The sequence below is a fragment of the Colias philodice genome, chromosome 24, assembly GCF_061535455.1.
Source record: "Colias philodice isolate Cphi_HAF_F1 chromosome 24, ilColPhil1 Martin Lab GWU primary, whole genome shotgun sequence".
In the NCBI taxonomy this organism is placed as follows: Eukaryota; Metazoa; Arthropoda; class Insecta; order Lepidoptera; family Pieridae; genus Colias; species Colias philodice.
The window spans coordinates 7,421,206-7,436,506 of record NC_143109.1 but is presented as its reverse complement, the minus strand read 5'-3'; the positions used below and the strand labels follow the sequence as shown (position 1 = coordinate 7,436,506).

Genomic DNA, 15,301 nt, shown 5'->3' with positions numbered 1-15,301 from the left:
GACAATTAACTACAACCGTGAAAATACTGTAAAAAATTGATAACTAAAGCTTTATGAACAGAAATCATCCATGATATGTATTGAGAAATAATGATTTAAATTAAATAATACCATACCCGAAATACATAAGTGCTGTGTGGTTCCAGATTATCGAACATATAGGGTAAATTCCGACTGTCCCTGGAGTGATAAGCCCTTCTTGGTGCCACTTCATCCATTTTCCTCGCCTCTAGAAGGTAATAATGTATCAATTCTGCAATATCTTCCGGTGGAGGAGCCCAGCCTATCGTCACCGATGTAGCAGAGAAGCCATTAATAGCAATATTTGGCACGAAAATAGGATCTTTATCCAGGGTTCGCACGGTCGACTCGTATATATGCGGTTTGCTCTGCCCGTGCATCGTGGTCACTTCTAACTTGAGCTGGTATTTCGTAGACTTTTCCAGACCTTCCATTACAAAAGAAATGTTCTTAACTCCGATCTTTTCTCTTGTGTACAGACTGAAGTCTGTGGACGGCAGTTTCCGATACATAAGATTGTAGGTTTTGATCGGCGAGTTGTAAGATCGAACTGTCCAATTAAGGAATAGTTGAGACGCGCTGATCGGTATAACAGTATCAACGAGAACTTGTGGCGGGGCGTACACTATTATGTCTACGTTTCCAGATATGTTAGTAGAGGTGACAGTATCAAAGATTTGGCAGACATATGTGCCATTATCTTCAGGACTCCGTATATGGAGGTCGTAGTTACTCTGTATTTGTTTGAGACCAATTTTACTCGGGGGTTTCGTTGTGAGCTCTGTTATCTCGTCATCTTTACCCCGTTTCCACCACTTCACTTCGCCAGGTTTAAAAACTGAAAAAGACAAAATAAACGTTTCCTTTACGTTGAAAATTTTAACAGTAACTTGAGTGGATTGTTGACCTAAAATGCTGTGTATCCTTAATTCTGCGAGCAGTGACGATTTATTTTATTCAAAAAGTGGAAAAAGTTTAAAATAGCATTTTTCGAGGTTTGTAATTAGACTAATTGACGATGACTGTTAAAAAACGTATTCTGAAAATAGAAATAATTATCTAGTAGAGTTGTGATTAATTTATGCTGACTCACCTTCGAAAACGCATTCCATGGTGACGTTAGCCTGATCGGAGACATTCTGCATGATTGGTCCAGGGGTATTCCTTACCAATTTGCCGGGAAAGCTAAGATCTAATACGACTACTTTATCCGACCTCTTCTCGCCGAGTTTGGCAATACAAGTGAAGTTCCCGTCGTCGTCTGCTGTCGTATTTGCGATTGTAATGTTAACTAACTTATACTTCTTTTGATTGCCATCTAAATCCTTTTTGTGTAAAAGCCTCTCTTCAATGTATTGTTTTATTCTGGAACAAAAATTCAACGTTTTTTACTGTCAATAAGGAAGCGCTTAACCACAATCTTGCCTGATGTGGTGGAAGAAGGTACACGATTCCCTAGAAGGTTTTATATTATGTAACGGTTAAACTTTTAGAGCGTATACGCACTATGCGGGTAGCCGCATTGCGGGTAGCCGACCGGCTGACCGCAAGCACAATTATGTACGTAATATTCATTTCTATGCGCACTGCGATGCGGCTACCGCAGACCGCACAGTGCGCATAGAAATGAATATTACGTACATGCGGTCTTGCGGTCAGCCGGACGGCTACCCGCATAGTGCGTATACGCTCTTACAGGCGTGATTATTATCGAATATGCCATAGTGAAAGACAAAAATAGAGTATGAATATTCAAATTCATGAATAATATTTCATATTATGTATGAATCACAACAACGAGAATAAATTTGAATATCACTGAAAAGGATAATGTACCTACGTAAGGGAATTTATTATTTAACACGAAAATAATTTTTAAGCTGAAATATAACGACTTAATTATAAGACCATCCTTCGTAAGTAATAGATAGATTTTTTTTATAATTTTATTAAAATTGTGCTGTATAGTTGGCAGCATTGAATTATTTGTCTAAATCACATTGCTTTAAATAGAGGTTTTAAAAAATAAATAATTTAATACAATTCCGCACAATAGACTTAGGTATCGTAGACCGAAAAAAAAGCAATCTTCAGCAAGGTTATTTATTTTAGTTTCAATTAGCAATAGTTGAACTTTTTGTTAAAACCGATTAATAAAAAAAATATTCAAAGAGTTTGTTTCATGAACTAGATACATACCTACTCATGAAAATGAATATAGATAGAACACTTTTGCGATTATTCTGGTCATAAATTAGTAGGTATATAAATACAATGTCTTTACTCTGTTGCTTTGATAAAACACTTTATAGTAACTAAGTATTATTTATTATATTTAATCGTATTTTTTTTAAATATGTATTGTCATACATATAAAATTAGTTCCAATAACGCACGTCAGGGGCGCTTTAAGGGGGCGCATAAAGCAAAATAACCAATCTTCTATTAGATGATACGTGTAATATGCAAGACCAAATCTAAAAAATAAAATATACCTATATCAAACTAGATGATATGTTCAACGATTCTGTTTAATCAAAAACATAAAATATTAAAATTTACTCGATAAAAAAAGTCACCAAGTTAGCTCTAATTTTCACACTTTTACGTTTTCTACTTGACATGGTAATACTTATTATTATTTTTTTTTCATAAACAATTATATTAAAACATTTGCAAGATATTTGTCAGAGCATTTTGTGTAATTACTTTTAGTTTTGGTTTTATCTGCGATAAACCACTTTTGGCGCTCTTTTTTTCTCGAGATAAACGTTTGATTTTGTCACGATAAAAGTGGTTTATCGCAGATAAAACCAAAACTAAAAGTAATTACACAAAATGCTCTGACAAATATCTCGCAAATGTTTTAATATAAGTGTTTATGAAAAAAAAATCATAATAAGTATTACCATGTCAAGTAGAAAACGTAAAAGTGTGAAAATTAGAGCTAACTTGGTGATTTTTTTTTTATCGAGTAAATTTTAATATTTTATGTTTTTGATTAAACAGAATCGTTGAACATATCATCTAGTTTGATATATATTTTATTTTTTAGATTTGGTCTTGCATATTACACGTATCATCTAATAGAAGATTGGTTATTTTGCTTTATGCGCCCCCTTAAAACTTCCCATACACATGCTCTCGATGTCGATACGAATACTACGACGCGATAGTTTTCGTGCTCGCGCCTCGACATGAAAGTATAAATTAAATATATCATGCAAAAAACCCACTCGCCCTAAGACAATCGATCACTAGAAACAGATGTGACATGCATCACCTGCCTGCGAGACAGGGGTCTCCATTTTCATGCGTAAATATTTAATTCGAAATGCAATCGAAGCGGCCGGCATTTTCTTATTACTTTATTCATTCCAGAAATTGTCAGCCATGATTAATCAAAATCTCCTCTGTTGTAAGTGAAATAATAAACATAGGATGGTTTTAGCAAATTTGCCGTACGCTTACGCATGAATAATGTTATAACTTTTGTAAATCAAAATTTTCATTTATGAAATGGTACCTAAGAATTTACAATAAATAAGATAAACAAACGATATAATTTAGCTTAATTAAAAAACACTAGCTGCGCCCCGCGGTTTCACCCACGTGGCTCTGCTCCTGTTGGTCTTAGCGTGGTGATATATAGCCTATAGCCTTCCTCGATAAATGGACTATCTAACACCGAAATAATTTTTCAAATTGGACCAGTAGTTCCTGAGATTAGCGCGTTCAAACAAACAAACAAACTCTTCAACTTTATAATATTAAGTATAGATTACTTAATTGTTTAAATACTTTTACAATCGACCTATTTTCTGTCCAATGAAACAACAAATCCTACATTCCCCTATTATACTTTTACATTTCCATACACACAAGTTCTATTGGCGCTAATCGACACACCTCTCTATCCGTAGCATGTACCTCGTCGATTGATTAAATACGCGCCCCCCTGCAACTGAGCTGAAATCTGATAACCGTCTGCTATCTGATAGTACATGCTAGTACAATATAGTACGATGTGTATGTAATGTGCATACTTGGAACTTAGCTTGTGTCTTGATCGGAGATAGATTGTATTTTATTCGTAATAAGTGAAGTGTAGGTATCTTTTGACGATGAAAGTTTGAAAAATTGTGCTTTGTATAAGTACATAATATATAGGACATCAAGAATAAAAGTTACTGTAAATATTAGTACATATATTATGTAGTTTTATAATATATGTAGTGCATTTTCATTGAAGTATAATGATGGGCTATAAAATGTTTAATAATCGCTTTTATTAAAATTGTTAACCTATAAAAGCAAAGGTATTCTAATATTCCTTGCTGTTCAACTATTTAATAAAATTAATAAATGTACAACACGATATTATTTCCATACTAAAGTTGATGTCTTTTTTATTTTTTTTAATCGGTATAGGTAGTAGGTATGTAGTTATAATATTTATTAAAGATTTAAATGTGATTTTGAATTAGTTATTAAACTTGAATATGAGATATCCAAGTTAATAATCGTCGTAAACAAATGAAAGAGATAAATAGAGTATTCATTCTGAAGATAATTATAATTAAGCATTGAAAACTGAGCGAGCTTTGATCAAAGATTTGGTTACTGTGTAAATTAACATGTACAAATATTGTTATTTAAGCTTTTGAACACTTCTTAAACTTAGATATATATGAAATCTACACATAAACATGTAAACATCGTCTGGGCTTATACCTATACCTATCTATCGTGTGAAATAAGCATGAAATTGCAACAAATTGCGATACCCTACCTAAACTGTAATCATTATAACCGAATATTATTATAATTTTGTATCAAAAAACTGTCGCAAGTCGTCGAGTTTAGTTTACCATCTGCATTATTAGTTTATTTTCCAAACGTTTTTGTCTTTATAGTCTTTTAACCCAGGATTTGTAAATTGCAATGGCTAGATATGCGATTAATTAACCTCTAAGAAATATTCTCTTTACAAATCTCGTTTGATATTATAATAAAAACTAGATTTCCGCCCGCGGCTTCGCCCGCGTTTTCAAAGGAAAACCCGCATAGTTCCCGTTCCCGTGGGATTTCCGGGATAAAACCTATCCTATGTGTTAATCCAAGTTACCCTCTATATGTGTGCTAAATTTCATTGTAATCGGTTCAGTAGTTTTTACGTGAAAGAGTAACAAACATCCATACATCCATACATCCATACAAACTTTCGCCTTTATAATAGTATTAAGGCTGCAGTCTAGCAAAATTGCGTTTTCAACAAGTTATTTGACAATTTTTTCCCGGCTAATGAAATGATAAACTGAATTTTTTTTTCTTGTTTATCAATTAGTGTTATATACGCAATGCGCGTGAATTTTTTCACATTTATAAAGTTACTTTATGTTACCTTAATCAGGCCTTCAAGATAAGTCTCTTTCCCCCAAAATCATTTCGAGCTAAGTTTGTGCACTCACTACGTTGCAACCGATTACAATTTACACAATCTGATCAGCGCATTATTGTCCTTATATAGTCGTTATTAAAAACTGCTGAATACAATTGCCGAAAAACTTATGATTTTCTTAATTAGAACGTTATAAATTCATGAAATTTCCCATTTTTTGCCTTACAAAATCTATTGATAAATACTGCTAAAAGTTATTTTTTCCATTAATTTATTCGATTTGGTTGAAGACTAATGAGTATTAATCCTTTAAAATTTTTTTTTTTAATTTTGATAATTCTTTAAATATTAAAAAAATATTTAAAATAATTAGGAAAAATCCTAGCGAATTTCTTTAGTCGCGCTCCTTGGGCCGGAGCGTTCTGACGTGTGCTCTACGCTCGATTTTCCTTCATACCGAAGTGAAAGTTGCTCTACTTCATTAAATTTAATATTTTTGTTAATTGATTATTTTTATCTTAGTTTTGTGCAAATATTCGTATTTTTAAACATTTGATTTCGATATGGAAAATAAACGAAAAAAATACGCGTGTAACTACTAGAAAAAAAATTATCTTCGAACATAAAGTTAATGAAACCAAATAGATTGCAAAGGTGATTGGCAACAATTTCTTTATTTTACGGGGTGTCAGTAAAGGGATGTATATTTCTTTAATAAAACTAAAGTAAGCTCATAAATTTTCTTATAATATAATTTTTTTGAAGTTCCAAAAATGTTTATTTTTCATTTGAGAAATACGAAATATAATATAAACTTGTATTGAGAACTTGAACTTCCCAAGTTCATCCGGGGAAATCCCCATACGGGGAAAATGATTTGTTTACTCCAAAATTGATCCGAGGTGTTTTAATTTTTTCTTCTAGTCATTTTCAACGTAGCGGCATGTTGTTTGATTATTAATTTTGTAACATAAATGCAGGATGTTGGTTTTATATTCTGATCTTACAGACGCGCTAACAAATTTAGTCCGCCATTTCTAGTTTAGTCTACCAACTCTAAGTACCAATATTAAAACGAATGGATTATCATCACATCATCAAAACTCAGATGTAATGGAAGATCACAATAACATAGAAAATTCAGTGGGTGTTGAGAACTAAACAAACAGAAGTAACAGAGACGCGAAGAATAAAAAAAGAGGACGAAAACGATAATTCGTTGATGCTTTCCCTTTTCGACATATTGTAAGGGTACATCACCAATCTGCAAAAAACAAAACTGATGATTCCCAATTGCTGATTAAAAATGAAAAACAAATAATTGACAACAGTGGTGAAAATTTGCTGATCACAATGAAACATCCTTCAGTGGTAGCAGATTTACTCATTTCAAATGTATCGGTGAACAGCGTAAAGGAGAGGAGGACAGGAAAACATTATGAATGTGGATGGTGGATTGTATACAGGGTGTAATCGATAAGTATGTGCAGGCGATTATGACGTTATTATTGCAGGTATCAAAAAACTTAAAACTGATATCGAAATTACTTTACCTAATGAGCAAAATGACAATAATAACTTTTTAAAAGTATAACGAGAAATATCTAAAAAATTTACTTTATACACTCCCATATCAAAAAGGGAAAATGGGACTAGTAGAAGTTAAATGTCTAATTCCGGCAAAAGACATGAATGCGGAAGATGCGGTTAAAAAAAAATTAATATTTGAAATACAATGCAAAAAATAACACTTTTGTCATAGATAAGAATCATGACTATTTTTTCTAAATTCAGGGACAACTAAACGTTGCAGAAGCAGAAGTCTGCTTATTTGCTGTTTGGACTGGAGTGAATAATTCGTTAAAAATAGAATATATAAAAAAGTATGTAACGTTTAGGCAAAATAAAATGATGGACCATTATCAAGATTTTACATAAATTGCCTACTGTCAGAATTGATTGATTCGAGACTTCAGCATTCGATGCCCATCAAGGACCCATCCTATATCATTCAAGCGATTGAAAAAAAAGAGATAAATCCAGTGCAACCGATAAAGCATCAGAATGCTAGCAAAAGATTTATTAGGTTTATCAATATAAATCTATATATTACACATAATATAATAAATCTGTAGAAGACGCGAAGACTGACATCCGCGCGGACGGAGTCGCGGGCGGAAGCTAGTCAGAAATAAATATTTTTTGTTTTCATTTAACACAAACATTACATTTTTTTTATTATATACAAAATTTGTTTATCCGTTTTATTAGTTAAACTGAACAACTTTCACTAAGAAACTTAGGTCGAAAAAAATGTATAGAGTTCTGCATTTTGTATGGAAAGCTTATTTTTTTTTATATTTCGTCCAAATTTCTTTATAAAAGTTGATCAGTTATATAAACATGAAGTTGAAGATATCAATAGAAAGTATTCGCAAATTTTGTGTACTGATAAAAAAAAAAATCACCCGGTGTAATTTTCACGAAAATTGTTTCATATTGTCATTTTTGGTACTTATTACGAATATTAAATTATGCATACGAATGATTTAATTTTTAAAAATTAAGTGGAGCAACTTTCCCTTAGTACATTTGTATTATTTACATATAGGATGACAGGATGCATTTGTTTGCACTACTAGACCAAGCCCTTAAGAAGATAGCTACGTTAAAAACAACCGACTTCAAATACGTATACAAAATTTCAGCTCAATCGGTTACCGGGAAGTGAATCAAAGTTACTTGCTACATTTCAATTAAGTCATCGAGACATCAGACAAAAATGCTCATAAAATAAAAACTACTGGGCCTATCCGAATTGGGAAATCCGAATTTTTATGGGACCATTTCGACGCCATTCCGCGTCAAACAAAAAAAGAATCACGTGAATCGGTTTAGAAACCTCGGAGTAATCGGTGAACATACATTAAAAAAAAATATACCGGCCGAATTGATAACGAAGTTTTGAAGTCGGTTAAAAAACTCTTCATCCCTAAAAGCAGAACACACGTTTCCCTAATCGTACCACATTGAAAACAATCACTTTCAAACATATTATATTATTATACGACTTCTACATTTACCGTAATTCTCGTAACGTATTTAGGTTAACAATGAAAATTTGAGCGAGGTCAGGTGATCTCGATTATAGCACAATGTATTCAAACGCCGGCACAATTATTTTGTGTTACTATATCACAAATGTTTCTCGAGATTTTGGGTTACGAGATGAAATTTGATAACATTTGTAATCGTATTATTTGGGGGATGAAAACGTGTTTATTTGAAAATTATTTCAAGGGTTTTATTTGTATACTTGAAGAAAGACGATTATGTTATGATTGTTTTAAATTCAAATAATGTAATAGTAACGTAATATTAAGGCGCCAAGGCGCACTAAAAAGCATAACTTGTGCACTAAAAAACTTTAACAAAGTGTGACGTTAGAATAATGAATATTACATTATTCATTATTCTAATAATTATTAAAGCTATTAGAAAATTACTTAGAACTTATTTTAATAAAGCTGCATCTAATATAGGTATAGTACCTATTCTAATATTTACTCTTACTTTTACACACGTCTTTATTGTATATCAGTTTGTTATTGCATCGCAAAAACGGCTAAACGGAAACGTATGAAGCTCGTAGAATGTGACAGGAGATAAGCTTCTTAGAAGGGATGATATAGAGAGGAAACGTTTAAATATAGACAATTCAGTAAGTCTCAAAGGCGTCTTGTTGAAAGAGACGAATAGATACAAAAATAATAGAGCATATCTTTTAGAAAACATGTTCCATTCCAAAACTAACACAACAAAATATCATTAAAAACGGTAGAGCAGATTCGGAGGAGTTAACGACACTATAACGCACACGAGAATTCTATACGTGTGTATACTGTATAGAGATGTATAAAATAGTAAATACTATTCCGCAAAATAAAACGTCTAAAACGCAAATGATGTCACAAAGATAGGACAATATCAAGTTTACGCGCAAACGCATCGTGTTAGTAAACATAATTAAACAATGGGTGACGCGAAATCTATACTTTACTATGTTATTATAAAGCTGAAGAGTTTGTTGGTTTGAACGCGCTAATCTCAGGAACTACTTAAACGACTTGAAATTAATTTTTTTCGGTCTTAGATAGCCCATTTATTGAGGAAGGCTACAGGCTATATATCATCACGCTAAGACTAATGGGAGTGTAGCAATACGAGTAAAACCGCGGGGCACAGCTAGTAATTAGTATTATTATTAATTTATGTACGATAGGATGCTCGATTTTCCACAAAACAAAATAAATACATTGTCGCCAAAGCGTTTTACATTATATTGATAACCATTGACCTATTTCTTCGAGTGCAATTCGTTTCATTTTTTCATCGAGTGTCGAACAGTTTTGATAAATTGCGAGCTTTTGCGTTTCAAAACAATGGATCGAGTTTTCGCGTATTTTCTTTTTTTAGTAGGTTAAGGTTGATGTTCCGACCGTCCCTCCATACATTTTTGATTACCTCTAAACACTTAACACAGACACTATTTCTTTAAAACTAATCATTTTATCACTTCTCTATAATGAAATGTGTGCGCGTTCGACCTTTTTAATCAATAATTTACAATATTTACTTAGAAAAACAACAGTAAAATACCGGAAAAATTTGACACTTCTACAGTAGTGTGCGTGACTTTTGCCAAGCGAAACACGACATAAAGCACGACATCTAGCGCATAGACTATATACTTATTACAGATCTAGCGCGTCAATGTCTAAACGAAAGGCGATGTTTAGACATTGACGCGCTAGATGTCGTGCATTCGCGTTCGTTATCTTATGCATAATGAGCATAATTCTAATAAATCAAAGTTCTGTGTAAAAATTGAGTAATTTCATTTCCAATCGTTCAAAGAAAATAACAATAAAATAAAATAAAACTAATGACCTTAGAAACTATGTTTTTTTTTATTTATTACTCATTATTGTTCGTCCGTCGTAGGTCTGTAAACTGTATTGTACACTGAAGGTAAATGGTACTGTAGGTACTTTAGTTCGGCGTCGTCGCTCGTCGGCTTGATATAAAATTACATTCTTGATTTCATTGACACGCGCTATGATTTGCGCGCGGAATTTCTTGTGTTGTGAATTTATTTTTGTATGCTATGCATTTTAATTGATTCAAATTGCAATGTTTCTCTAGTATGCATTTGAGACTATATTGTAAATTGTAATAATTGATCGTGGGTATAGTAATTAATTATTCTAATAACGCAATTAGTAATATATGTATTTTCGGTGGGATTCAAAACAAAAAATTGGCCCGTGATTTTTATGAAATTTCACCACATTGCAAATCACATCAATCATAGTTCATACACATGTATGACGAAAGTGATTAGTATTGTGGCTAACATTGACTCATCAGTTCATCACTGAAACCAGTGATAAATCAGTACCTATATCATATTGTGTTTGAATATTTTTAAACAATGATATAAGTATACAATTATTATAAATCGGTAAACTATCAAAGTAATCACAAACTTGCAAACATTGGTAAAATGTCCAGTAGTTTATGAGCCTATTCATTACAATTTACAATCAAACAAACAAACAAAGTTTTCCTCTTTATAATATTAGTGTAGACAAACACTATGAATACGATCACTAATGCAAATTCGGGGATTTTCTAATTATTGCTAAATAATAATTGAATTCGTTTTGAAATACTCTATAATTTTTAGTGTATAAATAGACATTTATAATGTGGTGCTCATTTTTTTTGTACTGCTAACGCTATTGTAGGTACCTATTTTCGTTGTTTTATTTCAAGTGAACACGGCCATACAATTTTGTCACGAGCCGCCTATGATTGTAGGTACTTTTGTTAGGCTCCTTCGTCGTCCGCGTCGGCTCGAAAGTTCTTGATTTCATTGTCACGCGCTATGATTTGCGCGCGGATTTTCTTGTGTTGTGAATTTATTTTTGTATTATTATTATTTTTTATTTATTTTTTTATTTTATTGATTCAAATAAAATATTTCACTAGTATGCATTTGAGACTATATTGTATTATGTATAATTTATCGTAGGTATAGTTATTCTTATAACGCAGTTATATTTTCGGTGGGACAATTTGACCCGTGATTTTTCTGAAATATCACCACGTTGCAAATCACATCAATCATACACACGTATGACGAAAGTATAGTGGCTATAATTGACTCATCAGTTCATCACTGAAACCAGTGATAAATCAGTACATATATCATATTTTATTGTGTTTGAATATTTTTTAAACAACGATATAGGTATACAATATTATTATAAATCGGTAAACTACCAAAGTACTTCCGAATTTTCAGACAGACAAACAAGTAGTTTGAACACGCAGTTTTCTTATACTAGTAGCAAAAATCAAAACCATAATATTATGTTTCCCTACTATATTTTACTAAAAGTCGAGTGCGTCGAAATCGTAAATAATAATATGTTTTTCACCTTCCTGGTTATTTTCCCATAGTAAATAGTGTTTTAGGTTTGTTGTTGTAGGTAGGAATAATAATAATTATTCTTACATGTTGGTTATGAAATGTATATTGAAATAATTTACTTTTACAAATCATTAGTGATATAAGTTTTGAGTGAAAATGCTTGGATCAGCATAATATTATATGGTACTTCAAATACATGTTTTGATAAAAAAAACAATAGTGTAATAAAATAAAACTGCGTTTTATTGTAATCAATGTTGACAATTTTAAATTCCAAAATTATTGATCAATAAAATAGTTTACACCAACAAATATAACTTTTATTTTTATAACAATCGTTCATAATATAAACCGTAGCAGGTGGCGTTTTGAAGTTCTGTCTACTCATACAGAAAAATGGAAAACTTGTTTTTTTTGTAAACAATTTATTACTCATGTTGTTTGGCAACTCGAAGCGTGGTCGTCCGTCGTAGGTACTTTTGTTCGGCGTCGCGTCGTCGTCCGCGTCGGCTTGATATAAAACATTCTTGATTTCATTGACACGCGCTATGATTTGCGCGCGGAATTTCTTGTGTTGTGAATTTATTTTTGTATGCTATGCATTTTAATTGAATCAAATTGCAATATTTCTCTAGTATGCATTTGAGACTATATTGTAATAATTGATCGTGGGTAGGTATAGTAATTAATTATTCTAATAACGCAATTATATTTTCGGTGGGATTCAAAACAAAAAATTGGCCCGTGATTTTTATGAAATTTCACCACATTGCAAATTATATATTATACAATTACAATTACAATTATTATAAATCGGTAAACTATCAAAGTAATTACAAACTTGCAAAATATGCTTTTCCGAATTTTCAGACAGACACACAATTTTATTAGTTTGTTTTAGCAAAGTAGGTACCTATACCTATACGCTTACGTCGCGCGTCGCGTCGTCGAAAACGGTGCGCCCAGAAACAAACATTTCAATTCAATTTTTCAATTCAATTTCAATTCAGTTACAATCATGTTACAATCCTTTTTTTGTTCCGTAATTTATTGTATTTATTCTAATACGATTTTTTTTATTCGTCGGCCAGTTCTACTAGGTATAAAAAGATAAAATTGAAATATAATTATTGTAGCGACAGCCATAGGTATTATGTTACTATGTTTTCGTAAATATGTTTTTCACCTTCCTGGTTATTTTCACATAATCTTATCTTATACATATATAAAAATGAATCGCAAAATGTGTTGGTAAGCGCATAACTCGAGAACGGCTGAACCGATTTCGATCATTCTTTTTTTATTTTATTCCTTGAAGTACGAGGATGGTTTTTATGTAGAGAAAACGTAAATATTATGTACCACGGGCGAAGCCGGGGTGGACCGCTAGTATATATATATATAAATGAATCGCAAAATGTGTTGGTAAGCGCATAACTCGAGAACGGCTGAACCGATTTCGATAATTCTTTTTTTATTATATTCCTTGAAGTACGAGGATGGTTCTTATGTAGAGAAAACGTAAACATGTACCACGGGCGAAGCCGGGGCGGACCGCTAGTCTTATATATAAAAATGAATCGCAAAATGTGTTGGTAAGCGCATAACTCGAGAACGGCTGAACCGATTTCGATAATTCTTTTTTTATTATATCCCTTGAAGTACGAGGATGGTTCTTATAGCTAGAGAGCTAGTTAGTTTAGTTTTAGTGCAGTGGCAGTGTAAATGTTGTTGTTGAGGTTATGTAAATTTAACACTTTAGTTAACTACCAAGATATAAAGAAATGAGGATAGGACACAATAACTATTGGTTGAGGTATTTATAAACTCATAATATACTTTTAAGAAAATCACGTTTTAATAAATTTCTAGAATTAAATTAGAACAGCTGATTCAAAATAGCCTAAAAAATCTTAATAATAATAATTACGCTTCACAGCAAGAAGAAATGTACCATATGTACCCGCACAAAGTCGATATTGTGTTGCCTACCGTTCGACTCAATGGCTAGGGTTGTAACTACCTTTAATAATTATTACCAAACTAATAAACCGAGTGATGCGAAATAACCATAATTCTTTTAGAGTTTGATAAAATGATCAGGCAGGTATTTTCTTTAATCCTCTGAATTCTCGGTTACTAAATTGTATCGTTGAAATTATTCTTAATCGCGTAAATTTAATAAATAATCATATGGAAAACACTTTTCATTTGTTTTTTTACTTTCACGCCCAACTACTATACAATAATTACGTTGTTTCGGTATTTTGACGAGAAAACGCAGGAAACATCCGTTGTATCATTTTAGATAGATTGTATATTTTGTATCTGTAGAATTGAAATCAAAGCTATGTATATGTTGTCTCCATTCTTTTCTTATCGGATTGTTGATCCCAATGCGAATGCGTCACTTAAATTTTATAAAAGACAATTAAGAACATCAAAAATAAAGTGATACGTAAATATTTCACAGTGCAATATATTATGTAATTAATAATAATTATATATTTATGAAAAAATAATTACATCAGATTTAATAATAGCAATTGTTTTGAATGTACATAATATGAATAAATGATTACATCATAATAGTAATAATCACAATTGTTTTATTTCCCATTTGTTGCAACCCTAGCATATTTTCATGTAGCAGCAGAAGTACCTACACTGGCGGCGCGGCGGCATCGTGCGACATCAAAGGCATTGCCTTACTAGGTAAGTTTATAATGACTCATTTCTTTTATTATATAATTTACGTTTTACTTTTACAGAATCCGATTCAATGGATTATGAAGACGAGTCACACAACGCCATACGATAGTGATGATGAATGAACATTTCAATAAATGCATGCGTGTTTTTTTTATGTTGTTTTGTAATTGTTAATTGTTTCTTAAATAAAGAAATAAACTAAATATTTAAATGATGATTTGTTATTTGCAACACAACTTTATATTTGAGATTCTTTACAAATGTATATTTAGTTTTGTATCATCAAATTTATAAATTTTATTCCATAGTTTTCAAAATTAAATGTAAATGACCATAAAAACATTAATAAAGTAAATCATTGATGTAAGGTCAGGGAACGTAATACATATATACATCTGACCATGTAGAAGCTAAGTCTTGTTGACTGCTGAAGTCTGTAAAGTTTTGTTGTCTGCTGAAGTCTGTACGCAATGAAAATGTCTGCCGTTTCGAAAATAAGTTTTTAAGACCCTAATAAATAAAATATATGAATGGCAGATCTGGTCAAATACTTTCAAAATTGTATTTTTTTCAGCACTTTCATAAGTGTCTGCCAGAATGTTATCCGCGTGATAATGGTCTGCCATTGTTATTTTCCGATAGTAATAATAATCTATTTTCAAATATCA

At 31.8% G+C, this 15,301-nt stretch overlaps 1 protein-coding gene across 2 annotated transcripts in view; it reads right to left on the bottom strand.

Annotated features, from left to right (window-relative positions):
* Ptp69D (Protein tyrosine phosphatase 69D) overlaps nucleotides 1-15,301 on the bottom strand; it is a 41,460-nt gene that overhangs the window by 21,022 nt on the left and 5,137 nt on the right. For both annotated transcript variants that reach the window (XM_089710328.1, XM_089710329.1), the window contains exons 3-4: nucleotides 1,115-1,386; nucleotides 117-859 (exon numbers count right to left, since the gene is read on the bottom strand). In XM_089710328.1, coding sequence (XP_089566454.1) covers nucleotides 117-859; nucleotides 1,115-1,386 — 1,015 coding nt within the window. The remainder of the gene's footprint in view (nucleotides 1-116; nucleotides 860-1,114; nucleotides 1,387-15,301) is intronic.